Here is a 19,252-nt window from a genome sequence, read left to right as displayed (position 1 = left end):
TTATTTATGACCAATTTGATGTATGGGATGCCGCAGTTTGAGAAGAGGGTAAAGTTTCAAGGCTCCCATCTGATTTTCCTCTTATTTTCCCTGTTATTCTGTCATCTATTAGATTTCTATGTGCATTTTATGCAATTTCTTTTTCCATTTATCGCACAGTTTGCTATAGAATAAAATATCATCACTATAACTAATAAATCAGAAAAACACTATTTTGGATGTCACAGAAAATGTGTTCCAATGTTAGTCTTAAGAGCCTATGGATCCTTTTGCTTCAGTTTAGATGGGTGAAATAAATCCATAGTACTGAGTAAGATAAAGGCACCTTGAGGCATTACTATTCAACAACTCACCAGCACCAAGTCTTCAAAAACAGCTCTTGCTACAGAAATGAACTACATGAGATAAATTTCAAAGAGCTGTGCAATTTCTCAGGGATTTCTGGGAGTCACATGGCTGAAACAGAACACCATTTTTTAAAAAACATTTGCAGCATATATATGTAATATGTCAGATGCAAGCAGTGCAGGCTAGGAAACAGGAACTTGGTAACTGGTGTTTTTAGCACTAAGTGATTTCAGTGGAATAATGAAGAAAAATATTGTGACCTTGCTACAATGACAAAACAGTCACTTAAGAGTTTCCATCACATACATACTCAGTCTAAGCAATAATCCCACCCCACAGTGGCTCACACTAGGGAGAGGTAAATGGTAGGCTGGACACTCAGTCTGGCACAGTATTTCAGCATTTCAGTCACTTAGTCTCATACAAACCAAGGCAAAAGGTTCTTCAACTCTGTACTCCACAACACAGATAAGTGGAAAACTCTACCAAAGCCTTTGTTGGACATACTGGTGAGGGAGAATGAAAGAGCCCTTTGCTTGTGTATCAGCCTGTGGAAGTCAGAATGGAGGCAGTACCACTGACCTTGCTTGGTTCAAAAATTTAACTCTTAATAAAAAGAAGGATGCCAACTAGGAGGTGAGACATAGTAATCTGTGGCTATTTCCAAGCATGATTATCCCTTGTTTCTATTGGCCACATGACCAGCCACTTTGCTTTTGCAAAGTCCTAGAATGGACTGAAAGCTTGATAGTACTTATGTGACAGAAAAAAAGGGTGTCATCTCAGTGCTGGCTAAGGATGACCTATTAGAGAAGGAGTAAAGATTACCCAATCTCAGTCAATGTGCCTTCTTTCAAAAACCAACAGGAATCTGTACCACCAGAAGGGATTCTCCTTCCACCCCACCCCATAAGTAAACAGCACTATTAGTGACTGAGCATAGTTCAGTCATTATGTCACATAAGCAGCAGTACTGCACGCTGATGCATGAGCAAAGGGCTCTTTAAGTCTCTTCCACCAGCGTGCCAAACAGAGGCTTTAGTAGTTCTCCCCATAGCTCTGTATAGGAGCAGGGAGTTGAGAGCCTGGTCATGTTCTGTCCTACTTTTGGCAAGAAATGATGGTCAAGATGGTCACCCCAGGGAGTTAACATGAGGACTCTTCAAGGATTTTACCCATGTGTAAAATCAACATGCAAGTAGGGAGGGGCTAAACTCTTTCATCCCTATTGCCCTCCACAAGATGGAGGAAAACTGGCTCTCCCCCATCAACTTGGTCATCTTGACTTGGTCATCTTATCTCCTTTTGGTTTTGCTTCACCTAGTCAGGATTTTCTTTCTCAGCAATTTCTTACTATCCATTTTTTCCGGTGAGAATATTAATAAACATAGCAAAGTCAGCCTGTGTCATATAGTGTTTTGTCACAGGATGATGTAGTAGCTTGCTTTGGTGACCACTCCTCTATTTTCCAGATGAAAGTACCACATCCCTTTAATCTGCTCTCATACTTCAGCTATGGCATTGCCTTAATCCATCACATTGACAGTACAAGTGAACACCATGCACTTCACATACATACAAGATGCCATAAATTGTTTTAAAAGGCATTAGACAAATGGTTCTTACTGCTGCAAAAATAACACCACTGCACTGGTTCACCATTGTCCCCTTTATAGGAAACACAGGTGGGCAGACTGATCTCAGTGGCATCGATCTTCTTCCTTCCAGTCAGGTTTTAGTATCCCTACAGAGCATAAAGACAATGGGCCATGTATATCCTTGATGAATGATTTCAGCTACAATCCTACAACCCTCTTTTAGAAGCAAGACTAGTTGAACAGCCTGTCTTACTTGGAGTAAATGTAAAAAAGGATTTGGTTGCTGGAAAACAATTTTTATTTTCATATCTGTTGAAAATTTTTTACATTTATGTAAGTGTACAGAAGAAAGGCAAGGAGAGCAATTCCAAAATATTTCCTCCCCCCCGCCCCCCATGGAAGGAACCTATGCATACAAAACAAATAAACTGAGCATTAACTCATCCCTTTCTCAGCAGAGTGCACTACTGGACTCCCCCAACATCACATTCTGTTTTATCTCTTATGTATTATAAATAGCAGATGACAGCAGATAAATCTTGCTAGCTGAGGACCACCACTGTTACAATCACAAAGCTGGACTGTGCCAAAAGGCATTAAGCACAGCCCCTCACTGCAAGACAACATGCCGGCACTCTGTTGCTCAATCCAGAGGATTGTTTCAATTTTTATGCCACATCAATTTGTTTCCCACAAAATATGTGTAAGTTTTGTGCTCTTGGCGATGCTATGTGTACCAGATGCACTCCCCAGCTAATATGTGCTCAGTGAAGAGTGCTGCCCTATTTGCACATTGGGTTTCCAACACTGGGATGTGAACCCTGATGGATCAGCAAAACTTGCCTAAACCAATTTTAAAGCTATATAAGGCAGCAGTTATCACCACATCTATGGCAGCAAATTTCATAAGTTAATGATGCTCTGTGTGAAGAGCTTTCTTTTATCTGCCCTGAATTTATTGCCAATCAATTTTATTGAGAGACCTTGAGTTCTTCTGTTATGAGAAAGGAAGAATATTGTCGCCTTCGCTCCCAATCACTCAGTGGGATGATATCATTTCAGGTGAGGTCCTATCCTTCTCCTGTTCAAAAGTATGAATATACTTCCCTATGCCAACAAGAAATGCCTTACATAACACAATCAATAGTTGCTTTTGCCCTCAAGGCAGAAACATCATATTGGTGGCTGCTTATTATTGATTAAGCAGTACCAAGACACCCCATTTCCCTTCAGTCAGGCTGCCTGGCTAACAGTGAAAATGACCATTATTGGTCCCCAGACCCAGGACCTTATATTGTGAACTCTTGAATTTAAGATCTGTTACTTTAGTTCATAAGGTCAAACTGTTAATCCTGCATGGCTTCCTAGTTGGCCTCCTCATTATTAATGCTCTTAGCAGTGTCATTCTCAGATTTATTCTCTTTATCACAGTCTTCCACCCCTCTCTAAGGTCACCAAAGAAAATACTGAACAAAACCAAGCCTACAAAAAATCCCTAAGAAGAGATTGAAAGGTTGCCTTTTATCACAACCTTTCACCTTCCATTAGTTCATTACTGATTTTATGGTGTATGCAGTGGTAGCAAATATGAGCAATGCAATTCATTCTAGTGTTTAAGCATGTGATCTTATACTCACTTACTTAGAAGGAAACAACACTGAACTCAAAGGGACTTACTTCTCAGGAGACATGTATAGGATTGCACTATAAACACCAGATCTAGGAGAAGGCTTTTGTCTTATTTATTTGCATTTATAATTATGATTGAATTGCACATCTAGGAAAGTCAAATACCCAACAAAGGATATATCTGACAAAAAGAAAACAATTAAATGCTCTTTGTCCATAACAGTTATTTTTAAAGTGATTATAGTGCTCAATGATGTTATGCTACAAAAAAACAACAACAGCATTATTAGGTGAAAAGCCAACCAAAAGCATCATAAATGGCATACCCCAAATAAAGCTAAACCCTGTGTGTGTGTGTGTGTGTGTGTGTGTGTGTGTGTGTGTTTCTATTTCTATATTGAAAAAATGCTCTGAGGGGAGGGTGTTCTTATGTCTCTCTCCCCCCTCTGGCCCAGCTTTCTCGGGAATGATGACCCAGTGGGGATTTTATTGATCTTCTAACTATGTCACAGTCCATTTAAAACAAAATGGTATATGTTTTTGACAGAGGAATATGACCTATTACTGTAGAAGGAGAATGGATAGACTTGAGTGATGGTAAGAAAACAACAACAAAAAGCCTCTTGGGACACACAAAGAAAACAAATCTAAGATATGATGCTGTAAATGGAAGTGAATTAGGCTTTTTATGGCAAGATTTAGCTGTAGAAGAAAAGAGAGATTGTAAGCACAGGGAGAAGTAAGCACCATTCATGCAAGTAATTTCCACCCGTTCTTGTTTTTTTGTAGATTCTCACCGGGATACTGTTCCCAAGAGAGGAGAAAGATAAATCACGTAAGCATCATTTGGTGATGCATTAAGGAGGTAGTAAAAAGGTAAAGGTAAAGGATCCCTGACAGTTAAGTCCAGTTGCAGACGACTCTGGGGTTGCGGCGCTCATCTCATTTTACTGGCCGAGGGAGCCGACGTTTGTCCCCAGACAGTTTTTCCAGGTCATGTGGCCAGCATGGCTAAGCCACTTCTGGTGAAACCAGAGCAACGCACAGAAATGCTGTTTACCTTCCTGCTGGGGCGGTACCTATTTATCTACTTGCACTTTGATGTGCTTTCGAACTGCTACACCCTCTCCCCATCCACAACCACACTAGACCTGCTTCGCATCATTCTTGACTGTTCTAACCTGGCTGGAGTATGTCCTTCTTGGATGTAAAATAGGGGTGTGAGAGCTTCTGTAGAAACTTACCTACTGTACATTGGTAAAATCCACATTAATTGCTCCATTAACCCCACACACCAATGAAATGTGCCCCCCATCCCTGTCTCCAGACAGTCGCCCAGAAGTGAATGTGGCCACCACACTGAAAACAAGTTCTCTACCCCTGAAGTACAAGAATGAAAAAGTGTTTTGTTTCCTGTCCTCTTGGAAGGCTATGCACGAAGGGAGTCTAGTTTTTTAGTACATGCACATACAACAGGTCACCGTAGCACACTCCTCCCCCCTCCGCCAAAAGCAAAAATGAAATGCTTACTGTGTACTAACCAAATGGAGATCCACACAGGTAGAATTGTGTTTGCATGCGTTAACGAGGCAGTCATCAATATCTTGGTCACATTTTTGTCCTGCGTACCCAGGGTTGCACAAGCAGTAGAAGCCGTCAACAACTGCAGTGTGTGAAGGGGGGGAGGGAGCAGGTCAATCACATTTTGTACCAAGTTAGATTGTAACTGGAACTGCAAAACACTTAAATAAAGATAGCACATAAATCCTAGAAATGTAGTCCTATTTTCTCCAGAAATATAAAGGGCAATGGAAATGGAAAGAGAGAACAAGCAAGGGGCGGGGTGGGGGGCGGGGGGAGGGAACTGAAACAGTATTTTGTAATCGTCACTGAAATGAAAAGAAGGTATGTCATACACAGGCAAACTGGATTTCTGATACAGGAGATAATGACATCAGCAGCCATTCATGACAATTAAGTAACCCACCTAATTTGAGAAGAGGGTACACTCTCGTGCTCCGCCCCATCTTCAGCATTAGGGCCATCAGGTGTAAAAGCAATTTAGCTCCACACCAGTTATGTTCCCAAATGCTCTCCGCTTTTACCCACCCCCCTTATGAATTAACTGCTCTTATCCATTCCTACGAAGAAAACTGGGTGAAATTCCCATCCCAAACTATCTTGACTGGATAAATAAAAATAAAAATAAAAAAATTGTCCAGTAGCACCTTGGAGACCAACTAAGTTTGTTCTGGGTATAAGCTTCAGTGTGCATGCACACTTCTTCAGATACATTGAAACAGAAGTCACCAGACCCTTATATATAGTGGGAGGGTGGGGTGGGTTTTTTCTCAGAAGGGTAGTAGGAGATGGGTGATTGGCTCAATGGGTATGATAAACCTGTAGACAAATGTTAACGACTGTCATCAGCATACTTTCTCTTGCTTTTCCCTATAGGACTAATTGCAGTCCTTAACAGTCATCAACAGGTTTACCATACTCATTGAGTTAATCACCCATCTCCTACTACCATTCTGATAGAAACCCCACCCTTTTTATTTTGTTTTTTTATTTTGACTGCGTCAGACCAACACAGCTACCTACCTGAATCTAGTATCTTGACTGGGACATCACAGAGTAGAGTGCATCTGAACCCAACACAGTAGCCAATTCCTACATGGCCCCACCTGACTTAACAACAGGGCAGATTTCAACACAGTGCTAATATAAAACTAACACAAACTGCTTTACAGTTGATGTTCAGTTGCTGGATGTTTTCCTAGATGGCAGGTGTCCAGCTTTCCCTTCCAGGTATTCCCCTCCACACACACCAAAAATCCCTCCCCCGAGGTGCATTTCTTCTCTTGGGGAAAAGAAAAAAAACAAGTGCCCTTGATATTTTGCATCTGTTATTTTTAAAAGAAATAGACAGGGAAAGAAACATTTATTATCTGGAGGTGCCATTTTCACACTGTGCCACTTTATTTAAAAGAAACTGCTCAAGAGCTGAGGTTTGACAGCCTTGATCAGCTACTCTCCTGAGTTTCCATGTTTCATTCTTGCCCCCTCCCAAGCTAACAATCAGTCCTTCCTCTTTTTCATCATTAGTGATGTAAAGAGAGAAGTATCTTTGGAGAGTTACATCTATACAAGGGACCCGGTGACAGCAATGATTGCAGTTCTTACAGGCATAGATTTATTATAGCCTCACACAGGTCCCTGGGTTCTTCATTATCTCTAAGATTTACCATGTAATCTAGGCTGTCACTCAGTCTCAGCACATGTAACTGCTATTACTCTCATTAAATGCTTGGAGCCCTTTGTTCCAATACTATTTTTTTTCCCCAACACGCTTGGATTTTTCTTAATTCACAGTTTTAAGATGGAGCTAAAGCAAAGCACTTCACCTCCTTTTTAACTTGTCTATCAAATCTCAATAGTTATTTACTTCCACGGATACTCAAATCTGAACCTGAAGGGTAAGCTTTCAAATAATTATATATATATATATATATATATATATATATATATATATATATATATGCTGAATATCCACATCTATGGAAATTTAAGTTTCTTTTTTTTTTTTTTTTTGCACAGCTAGTAACCATTGTTATTCTTATCCTCCATGAATTTGTTTAATTTGTAAACCACTTAGAGGTTTTCTTACAATCAAGCCGTATATACATTTTGTTAGATAAATAAATAACCTGCTTTTGAGGAAGGGCTCAATGGTTGAGCAGCTGTTTTGCATGCAAAGACCCCAGGTCCCATCCCCAGCATGCCCAGGTAGGGCTGGAAGAGAACCTGGAGAGCTACTGCCAGACCCGGGGTAGTCAACCTTCTTATACCTACCGCCCAATAATGCATCTTTCTTGATGGTAAAACTTCCTTACCGCCCACCAGTGCTCGATGGAAGGAGGATTCAGCTTGTGCCGTACAACCCCCTACCACCCACCTAGACTCCTGAAACGCCCACTAGTGGGTGGTAGGGACCAGGTTGACAACCCCTGGTGTAGACAATAGGGAGCTAAATGGACCACTAGTCCAGTGTTTCCCAACCTTTTTTGGGCAAAGGCACACTTGTTTCATGAAAAAAATCTCGAGGCACACCACCATTAGAAAATGTTAAAAAATTTAACTCTGTGCCTATATAAAAAGTACAGTGGTGCCTCGCAAGACGAAATTAATTCGTTCCGCAAGTCTCTTCGTCTTGCGAGTTTTTCGTCTTGCGATGCACGGTTTCCCATAGGAATGCATTGAAAATCAATTAATGCGTTCCTAGGGAAACCGCCTTCAGACCAGGTCCGGGGACAGTCTGTCCCCCGACCTCTTCTGAAGGCTGGGGGGGGGGACAAGGGCTTTTCTTCCCACTGCCAGCCTTCAGAAGGCTGTTCTGAAGGCTGGCGGTGGGAAGAAAAGCCCTTCTTCCCACCTCCTGCCCCGCAAGCTCCGGGGACAGGAGGGCTTTGCTGCCGACCGCCAGCATTTTAAAAGCCCCTGCTGTCCCGGGGCGATTTTAAAATGCTGGCGGGCGGGAGCGAAGTCTCCGCTGCCCCGAGGAGATTTTAAAATGCTGGGGGTCGGCAGCGAACGCTTCGCTCCCGCCCGCCAGCATTTTAAGATCGCCCGGGGCAGCGGAGAAGTCTCCGCTGTCCCGGGAAGGCAGGCGGGGGGAGCAAAGACTTTTGCCCCCGCCTGCCTTCAGAAGAGGTCCAGGACCTCGTTCTGATGCCGGGCGGCGGGGGGAGAGGTTCCCGCCCCACCGCCCGGCATCGGGGCATCGTTCCGATGCCGGGCGGCGGGGTGCGAGGTTCCCGCCCCCCCGCCCCGCTACGGAGCAGCGCTCCGAAGCGGGGCGGCTGGGGCAGGTGTTCCCGCCCCCCCGCCCCGCTTCGGAGCAGCGTTCCGAAGCGGGGCGGCTGGGGCAGGTGTTCCCGCCCCCCGCGCCGCTCCAGAGCACCGGGAGAAGCGATCTCCCCGCAGCCCCTTGCTTCAAAAGAGGTCCGGGGGCAGCGGGGAAGAAGCGCTGCGCTTCCCGCTGCCCCCGGACCTCTTTTGAAGCAAGGGGCGGTGGGGAGAAGCGATCTCGGGCGCCGCGGCGCGCAGGCGCACTGCTCGCTCCTCTTTCCGCGCAGGCGCCTTCTCTCGCTCTTTCGCCTCCTTTTCTTTCTCTCTCGATGGTCCGCCTACAAAGGAGCGAAGGAGGCGCCCGCCATGTTTGGATTTGCATCCAGCAGGAGATGCCGCCGCCGCCCTGCCTCTCCCGCCTCCCTCCCACGGCACACCAGGCAAGGTCTCACGGCACACTAGTGTGCCGCGGAACACCGGTTGGGAAACACTGCACTAGTCTGATGCAGTATACGGCAGTTTCCTATGTTCCTAGTTAAATAAAATGGTTCAATATATATAACTTGAAAATGGACCATGTCAGATAAATATCCACCTGGACAGACAGAAAGGGGAAGTCAAAGTGATCAAGTAACCAGAGCAACTTTCTCATGAGGGAAGGTTGCATTATATTTCAGAAAAAAGTAAGAAGGTGTCACTGAGCCCAACACTGGGGGCAAATCAGTGTGCTTGGTGAAGGTGAGCGTCCCAGAGAGGAGTGGAATAGAAGGAAATATTTAGTCAAGAAGCTCTAACCACTGGGCTATGGCCCTCCTTCTTTGATACTGAGTAACCTGAATACTCCTCACAAAAGAAAAACTCTAAACCTATAACCACAAGACCATTAGCAGTTTTGGCTCTGCTACAATGATGGTATCTCATCATACTACTAGCAAAGCCTCTTCACCCAAAAATTAAGACACATTCAGTCATGAAGTGAGGCTGTACCCAAACCAATTCTACAGATGGTGGGACTTCACCACCATCAAAGGCAAAGCCTTTATTAGGCAAGGAGAACAACAATTCTTCCATCCAAACAAGAGAAGCAGTTGGGGAATTTAGAAGTTCACATCCCCTTTGCTTGGTGCCTGTGAATTGCTTTCTGGGCCTAGTTCACTGACAACCCCAGTTTGTACCATGTCAGAAATGGGCAGATGACTCAGCCATGAGTTTAACCATTACAAATGTTTCTGTGGTTCTCTTTACTCTTTTCCCACAGAATTCGCAACAGAATTGGCACTCCATCTACAGTATTTAAAACCCATAGAGGAAGAGAAACAATGGCTAAGTTACTGGCCAAGGTCAGATTTATGGAGCACTGTACTAATATGCCCAGGGAATGTAAAGTATGGATACCTTTGAATCTATGGTTAGAGTTTACAGAACAGTGACTGATGCTTCTGACAACATTATTGCTTATAATATAATTTATTTGGGATAAGATTTTGGAAGATTATGAGGACATACAGACATGCTGTTCCCCTTTAAAGTTAGCAATTCTAAACAGTAACCTAACATCTTAGTCCACTGTCTACCTCTGTCTGAACAACTACAGTATAATAAACTGACTTAATTCTATTGATTTTGATGGCACTAAATTATCCTAAAATTCTACTACTTAGATCTAATGGGAACTTGTGTCTTACCTCTATTCAACAAACACTTTTTTCCATTTCCAATCAGTTCATGAAGTGAAATATACAAAGTATACTGCCCTTCATATTTGGTTTTCCCTTGCTTGTTCCATAATAAAGATTTAATGGTAATATTTATAATCCTTCCATTTCTTTAAAAAACGTGAGAGCTGAAATGCACACGGGGATTTAAACTCTGGTAAACATGGTACAGGGCTTTTTCTCTCTCCATCCCACCCCACTGGACAAGCACCCTGCCTTTCATCAGCCCTGATCTCATTTTAATGCAATATTCAAACCTATTTGTTAAACTCACTGCAAACAGTGCCTCCTTGCTCAGAGGAGCTGTTTCTGAGCACCTGAAAATTACCCAACATCAAATATATTGCACAAAAGGCATTTGGGCTAATTGAAGCATCGGATGAGACAACTTTTAAAAAAAATATCATCTCATTAGAATTTCTCATTAGCTTCAATGGTGACCTCTGGAAAGATAAACCTCTGTGCCAGGAAATGAGACATCTTGGCAAAGTCCCCTTCTTTCAGGAATAGGATGCAAAGTTGTTTCCAGGGCACACGTACTGGATAGCGTTATCTGCTGATCTCCCTGAAATGCAGCTGTGAGGGTTGCACGAAAAGGAGAAACAAATGCCAAACTCACCATCGTAGCAATATCCATGGAAGCAAGGGTTGGAGCTGCACTCGTTGACGTTGATCTCACAGCGTGGGCCTTCAAAGCCCTTCAGACACTGGCACCGGAATCCAAGGGGAAAGGCAGCCAAGTCCGTCTCTTTCAGACACACAGCTCCGTTCTCACAGGGATTCCCTCCCTCACAGGGCCTGAATTCACAATTAAAACCTGGAATGAAAAGAAGACAAAAGTTGGCACCATTTAACTAATAAACTAGTTGTTACCTATCCTGTGCCGTACTGTATCCTAAGTTAACCAGTTAAAGACACTTGGCACAAAATCTTTTCTAATCCTTTTATCTCCCCCTCCTCATGCAAAAAATAAAATAAAATACAAATCCGGGTTTCTTTGCTCTTCAGTTTTAGAAACAAGAAAGTAATTCTTTTCTCTGTAGCCTACGCATATAAAACTAAGATGTACGGGTTGTTGTTTTTTAAATCTGATAAACAAACATTTAAACAGTGTCACAAACCAAGGCGTGCATTACCATAGAAAGTAATGCAAAACAGATTAATTTGTTCCAGACTTTTAAAAACAACCCCTAAAACAGCAATTTAACATGAATTTTACTATCTAACAAGACCATTGATCCATAAAATGACAGCAATAATCAATGTACTGTACTATAAAATAAATAAGACAGTGTTTGTAGTCACAAAAACAAATTAACCATAAAAGCCTCAAAAAGAAAAACACAAAAACAAAAGCACCAAATACAGTGGTACCTTGGTTCTCGAACTTAACCCGTTCCAAAATGTTTGAAAACCAAGGCACGACTTCTGATTGGTGCAGGCGCCCCAGAAACAATAGCCGACAGCCGTATCAGATGTTTGACTTCCGAAAAACATTCGAAAACCAGAACACTTACTTCTGGGATTTCAGCATTTGAGAACCAAGGTGTTTGACTAGCAAGGTGTTTGAGAACCAAGGTACCACTATATGTCACATAGCCTGAGCAGTGTCTGTAACTCAGGAATGATGTACGTCCTTCTCCATTGGTTGTGTGTGTGGCTTTTGGACCCAATAATCTGATTGGCTCAGAAAGATACTTTGCCAAATTCCAACGTTTTCCTATGAGTAGAGTTTATGTACTTGAAATAGAGTTTATGTACTTGAAATTAATTTCCTGCTGAAACATGTATTTGCCTGTGTCTTAAAATATTATGGTTATCAACAATATTGAGAGAACGGTCTCACCATCCCTATGTGAAAGATATTCCATTAAAGGAATCCAGGGACGGACTCAACTTGGTTTGGTCAACCCCGGAGAGTCCCTGAGTCCAGGGGAGCATCTGGGGAGTGAACAGAGTCTGTTCCCAGGCTTTTCACCTGCTTCAGGTGTTCACCCTTGGCTGACCTATGATGGAGCTCTGGGCCAGCGCTACCTGCAAGGGTGTAGGGAGCTAGTCGAACCAGAGCCTATGCAACCACTCACTTTTCTGTAATCAATAAAGCTGTGGCCTAAATTCTGCCAAAAACCAAAACTAAAATTTGAGTCAAATGTGTTTTTATTTAGGGGGGAGGTCTCTGGGTCTGAACACGCAATGGAATAACCATGAACAGGATGTCCTTCATTCAGTGCTAATTCACCTATAATGCCTATTTTCGTATCTGTAGAGATTCATTGTAATTCATTTTACCCTCTCCTAGAGCTATGTTTACCCTTCCTTTTAGCTGGACCATTTTTCTTTAACAAGTGCATCTCAAGGTGGTTATAATACTATATACAATTAAAATAATCAAATACTATCAAGCAGTCAAAAAATTGTTGATCTTTTATAGTGTTAGACGCCAATAGCCACCATGAATAGACATGTTTTCATCATTTTTCTGAAACTGTGCTGATCTTGGTACTGTACATGCCTTATTTCTGGGGGAAGCCTACTCTAGAGAGTCGGTGCCACCACAGAAAAGGCCCCTTTCCTGGACATCACCAGATGGACACAACCAGAAGGGCCTATATTAATGACCTTATTGACTGCATAAATCTGTTATTCCTTCAGATAATCTGGCCCCAAGTTGTAGCATTGCCTTTAAACAATGGTGTTTTATGTTTTCAGACACTGTCACCTGTCAATAACCTAGCCACCACATTGTGTATGAGCTATAGTTTCCTGAGGACACAATATGCAGATTTTAGTGACTATGTAAGTCAGACAATATTGAATATATTTTAATATACAAACCTACATAGTTCTGCCTACCTGTGGAGTCCCCCTGAGTATGCAGACACCATTGAATTATTTTTGTATATCCCCTCTGTGTTCCAAACTTAAACAATTGAGGCCACTCAAGTTCAGTGTTAGATGGAAACATCGTGCCTCACAAGACAAAGGAATTTAGAGATACATGGTTGTACCCACTAGGATATGAACTACAATAAAGATTGATATTTCAAGGGAAATGAAAGTAAAAGCTCTAATGAGATATGTCTCAAAACTTCAGTTTCCCCACAGCTTTTTATTGTACTTCTATCTTTAAAAAAAGAATCCTCAGCATCTCTGTGATTTATGAGTTACATGAAATAAGTAAATTAGATTTTCACTTTAGTCAGAAAGCATAATGCAATAGAAAAAAAGAAGAAGAATCAAAGCACTCCTGGTGGATAAAAACCTAATTAAAAAGAAGCTGACACACTCCCTGGTGAACTCTGTTTGTTATTATTTAGCAAAATAATTTTAATAGGGAAAAAAGTTAATGCTGCCAAATCTCTAGGTACTACTTATTACCGGAATACTATTATCTTCATGTTCAATATTATCTCATATGATGCTTCTGTGAGACATTTTCCCCCTGTTTTATTACCTTTTATCACTTTTAAGGCTCCATCTGTACTATAAACTAAATGTGTTTTAGCATTATTGCCACGGGTTTCCCTCAAGGAAGTCTGGGACGTGTAGTTTTATGATGGCACTTCTTAGATTCCTTGTTAGCAGCCCCATGTCTCCCGAGAGAAAAACAATGTTTAGGATTTTTAGGGTGGGGTTCATGAGACATAGACCTTTTAAAGTTCCTAGCAGATCCATGCTACAGGGAGAAGGCAGGGAACCTGTTGAATTCAGCCCCTGCAAGTATGGCTAATGGACAGGGATGATGGGAGTTGTAGTCCAGTGTCACGTGTGTTCTCTTCCCCTCCCCTAGTGAATCACTTCCCAAAATACTACAAATACCACTGTTGAACCTTATGTTTTGAAGAAAAGATACCATTCTCACATATCATTGGTCTCCCCTCCCCCGAATGCAGTATCCTGCTTATAGATTAGAGGTCGAGAGTTTATATTTGTTATGAGTTGAAGGCTGAAGAGCTTTCTCTGCAAAGGCATCCCACTTGTGGAGCACACAGTTCCCTCCTTCCAGGACTCCAGGCCGTTAGACAAGCCTTCTCAATATGTTGGCCATTATATGGTATCTGGATGTGCCAATATGTTTCTAACTGTATTTTATTGTTTTAGTGTACTTTATGCTCTGGTGACCCGCCCTGCTGATCATTTGTGCAAGATATAAATCCCATAAATATATATAGTTACCTGATTGAAAGACCTGCTTCTTGCATCTCAATTACGGCAGCGGGGCGACAAACCAATTATGTCGTCCATCCAAGGAAATAGATGGATCCAATTAGCTCCCAGAACGAAGAGATTAACCCCACAACCCTATACATGCCAACAACACAAGTAAGTCCCATTGAGGACAATGAGACTTACTTCCAGGTAAGTGTGTATAGCAGAGGTAGGGAACCTATGTGGCCCTCCAGCTGTTCCTCAACTTTAGTGCTTATCACCTGTGGTCATGCTGGCTGCAGCTGATGGGAGTTTGAGTCCAAAAGCATCTGGAGGGTCAAAGATGTTCCCCACTGCTGGTGTATAGGACTGCAGTGTCCAGAAGGACTTTAAACAATCAACATGGGGTATAAGAGGCAGTGCTAGCCTGGTGGTAGAAGCCGAATAATCCTACTTTACTTGTATAGACGAAAACAAGACCTTCATGCTCATATAACATAAGCCAAAGAAATTATAGCCTTCAAGGAACAGAATGGAGACCAACATGTGCAGCTATGAACAACCTCTAAAATCCTCTTGCAGCTTTCTACATTATAGGCTTGCAGTTAATGTGCCTATCTAAATGTTTTTGCCCCTTTCCCCCCTTAATCAAAGCTTGTTCAGCACTGCAATTTCCCCACACCCACAGTTCCTTGCCTTATGATTTTGACAGGCTGGTTGGCCTCCTTTAATCTTCAGTCTTATCAGACTGTCAAACTCTTAAGCTTTTTAAAATCAACAGCTGAAGACCGCATACTATTCTGAAGGCTCACATATAGTAATTTATATTCCCCCCCTGACCTTCATGGTTATTTCATTCTCCTCAGGGGAGGGAAATATGAAGTAGCATAGAGCTATGTTAATAATGGTAGCTTAAGAACTTTCTTCTTCTTCTTCTTCTTCTTCAAAAAAGTAGAATAACAGATTCTGCCTCTATTGTGTATAATAATATTATACCTCGCACAGTTCCTAATTACACCTACTTTGCTTTATTTGTAATGTATATGAGTAAGAGATTATCCAGGGATCAAATGACTGTTCTGTGATAGTATTGGGGAACGAGAAAAAACCCGATGCTATTAGGTGATTGAATTAGTGAAGTATCAAAAACAGCAGGACTCAAATTGCTATCAACTGCTGCTGTATAGTCTTAACTGGAAGCAGATGCTTGGTCTAAGGAAACCAGATGACATTTGCCACAAACAGCAATAATAAATGCTTAGTTTTCATTGAGATGGTAAAGCTTCGCCTGGCCTATACAGTGGTACCTCTGGTTAAGAACTTAATTTGTTCCGGAGGTCCATTCTTAACCTGAAACCATTCTTAGCCTGAGAACTACTTTAACTAATGGGGCCTCACACTGCTGCCGCGCACTTTCTGTCCTCATCCTAAGGTAAAGTTCTTAATCCAAGGTACTACTTCCAGGGTAGTGGAGTCTGTAACCTGAAGTGTTTGTAACCCAGGGTGTTTGTATCCTGAGGTGTTTGTAACCTGAGGTACCACTGTACAACTTTAGATTTCAGGTGGGGGTCACATGAAGGGATTCTCCCTTATACAGCCCCATCATCGCTATGTGCCTTTAAAAATGAGTTTATTAGGGAGAAGCATTCTAGACTGTTTCTCCTGATACACTAGTTTTTTGTGCACAGGGATATTTCTTGTACGCAGGAACATTCAGCATGGCTTGAGATCCTGCACACATACCTCCAATATACAAAAAGGGAATGCAAGTGCTGGTTCTCAGTGTCTTCAGGATCAGATCAGTGAGGCGAGCTGCCTCAAAGTCCCTTTAGGACCTGCTTCTTTGGGAGGAAGAGGAGTGGACACTTGATGTCAATTCTGGGGGCCCTTTTAATTTTTCCCCCTTCTAAAAGATGTTGCCATTCAGCTCTGCCCAGCAGCCGTTCCTGTACTGGCCTGATAGAGTAAAAGTGGAAAGGAAGCTGGGCAGCCAGTGATAACCTGTCCACCTTTTCTTCTAGCTTGTGCTCTGCTGGAGAACTGCTTGGGGTTGTGTCAGGTTTCTAGTCCCAGAAAAACTTCCTTCTTCTTTTTTGGAGCTTCAAACACAGTAGTCAGTGCAAAGCTTCCTGCGTGTGGTTTTGGCTCTCTGAAATGGAGCCAAGAGGGGTGGGAATCGTAATCCTTGGCAGGGGGTCTTGCAGGGTTGGGAAGGCCCTGTGTCAGCTGTTTACAAAGAGATCTGAGCACCAAAGCAATCAAGAGCGAAGGGTAAACAGCTGATCTCTTTCCTGCTGTGCAGTGACCCTGTATGAGTCAGCTTCACAGAGCTTCTTTTAAAAAATATGACGCTCCCTGAACTACGTCTCTGTGGGGAATTTCTGCAGTGCACCGAAAATGACAGACACTGTCACTTCCCTCTTTACTCTGCTTGCATCAAGTGCTATAATTTCTCCTGCAACTGTTTGTTTTTAAAGCACTATCTTTATCAATCCAGCAGCACTAACACATGGCAAAAGGACTGGCTATCCCTGGGAATTTTCACTAGATAACACTGGGAATACTTCACAGATTCAATTAAACACATTGCCCCCCTCCTTTATGTGTACATGTTAAGCACACATATACACAAATACATAAACGCATCTGTAAGTATGTCCCAGCACACACAATGTGGCATTTCTCTTCACGAGAAATCAGGAAATTTGGTGTCCAAGGACAGTCATAAAAAGAAACGTTTCTGGAACAGAATACATTGACCAAATACGTGTGTGAAATTTCACAACTTCAGATACGCTCCCGCTTGCATGACAGAGTAAGCTATGCAAAACTGTCACTGAACAGAAGTGTTGCCTTTTTTATTTTTAAGTGTTAACTGTCATAAAAGCTCTTTTAGTTTTTCTTCAGGGAGAGTGGCATTTAAAGTCACTTTCCATTTATATTTTCTCCAGTGGCCAAGGTTGGGGTGGGGTGGCAGGGAATATAAATCATATTTTTTGTACAATTTAAAAATAGCAGCAAACTTCAGCAAAGGAACATTCCCTCTCCCCCATTTCCCAAATGTTCCCCGTGTTTGCACTCCATCATGTCTGGTATCACAACAGTTGTGTCCCCACACCTCCCATTTTCTGTTCCTGTCACTGCATTTCTAATAACAAAGCTAAAAGGTTTCTCAAGGTTAGTGTGAATCACCTCAAGGTTTTATGGGGGGGGGGGGGGAATCTAATGAAAATTATTGCGTGGGATTTTTTCCTGCCTATTACAATGCCACTGAAAGATGTTGACTAATGTCACACACAGCTGAGACTTTGTAACTACTTGAAGACAGGGCTGCGATTTGTGAGGAAAAGCATTGACATTCCCAATGATGGGCTATTAGCACCTCTAAAGCAAATGACCACAATTATTTCTATTTGTCCGCATATAAGAAATCTACATCATAATTTCTAATCAATCTCCATTTCAGCCTAGTAGCTTTAAATAATGGGTTTTCTGGAATGCATCACTAATACTATGCTCATGAGAACTGTAGGAAATAAGACTCAAACATGTAATGTAGAATTTTATTTGCTTTTGATGTGAAATTTTCAAACTAAATACTAGAAAAAAAGCTCTTACGATTTGCTTTTTATAACTTTGGCTGAATATTGTAAAATGATTTCTGATGACTTTGACAAAGGCTAAATTCAGCTTTAAACTTGCTATCAGTTGCATCCGCTGGATGATTTGTTCCATCAGTGTTGTGCCAAATCCATTCTTCAATTTCTTTAATGTTTTCTTTCATGTCTTTTCTTATCACGTGCCCCTGCACTTCTAGTTCTTCCCCTCCTTGATTTGGATGATCATAAACGCTTCCCCCCATCCTTGGTGGGGGTGTGTGATTTAGTCTGGATACTGTTGTCAGCTTTCCTCCCCCAAATCAGTTTAAAAGCAGCTGTGCCACCTTTTTATTTTAAGTGCCAACAGTCTGTTTCCATCCTGGTTCAGGTGGAGCCTATCCTTTTTGTATAGGCCTCACTTGTACCAAAATTTCCTCAGTGTCTGACAAACCCAAACCCCTCCTCTTCATCCTCTCATTCACTCAGCTGTGACTGTCTAGCCTGGAACAGACAGTCTTTCAGAAAAATCTTCCTTGAATTTCATGGCTTTCCTCCTACCTAGCAACTTAAATTTTACTTCCCAAACCACACGACAATATGTCCCCTTGTTAGTAGTACCAACATGAACCTCAACTACAGACTCTTCTCCAGCGCTATCTACCAGGCTGCCTAGACTATTTGTGACATCTGCAATCATTGCACCAGGAAGGCAGTCTGCATGCACATCACAAACCAAGTTATCCAAAGATTCACTCACTACTAGGAGACACTCACTCCTGTTTCCTCAGCACAGGAGGGTAACGTTATAATGTAAACAGTCGCCCCCTAATTCAGGGCCCACTGTTGAGTGCACATTCCTTCAAGTAAGCAGAAGGAGCTCTGGATCAAAAAACTGCTCCTTGCAATTAATTTTTCAAAGCATATCCAGTCACCATAAAAATATGTGTTTGGAATCAGGGAAGCCCTAAAATATTCCATGGAAAGGGCATTTTTGCCATGTTTCATGGTGGATATCAAATTATGCGAATTGTATTCCTCCACAAGATGAGGGAGGAACATGAGCTCCCTTCCTCCCTCCCCTCAAAAAACCTGTGGCTGGAAAAAGCAGCTCTTAGCACCTTCAGCACAGACCCCGGAGAGTCACAAATCAATAACATTAACAAGGCCATGCAGTCATGCCAAATACAAACAGGACACACACTTTGACACCATGCAGAAAGAACAGAAATTGTATGCCATACCTGCGTAAAGTTCTGGAGGGGGGGAGGGGGGAAAACAGATGTGAAATGCCAGATTATTCCAAGAAACAAACACGTCTGAAGAAAATATATATCTCTCTCTGTATAATGAACCAAGTTTGCTT

General features: G+C 42.2%; 1 protein-coding gene across 1 annotated transcript in view; it reads right to left on the bottom strand.

The window, feature by feature from the left end:
* The window catches only part of LOC114593851 (protein eyes shut homolog), a 466,323-nt gene that overhangs the window by 433,547 nt on the left and 13,524 nt on the right, over positions 1-19,252 (bottom strand). The window contains exons 5-6 of the mRNA XM_028722673.2: positions 10,761-10,958; positions 5,117-5,238 (exon numbers count right to left, since the gene is read on the bottom strand). Coding sequence (XP_028578506.2) covers positions 5,117-5,238; positions 10,761-10,958 — 320 coding nt within the window. The remainder of the gene's footprint in view (positions 1-5,116; positions 5,239-10,760; positions 10,959-19,252) is intronic.

The sequence above is a fragment of the Podarcis muralis genome, chromosome 3 (assembly GCF_964188315.1).
Source record: "Podarcis muralis chromosome 3, rPodMur119.hap1.1, whole genome shotgun sequence".
NCBI lineage: Eukaryota > Metazoa > Chordata > Lepidosauria > Squamata > Lacertidae > Podarcis > Podarcis muralis.
The sequence above is the reverse complement of the archived record's forward strand: the minus strand, read 5'-3'. Positions and strand labels throughout refer to the sequence as shown.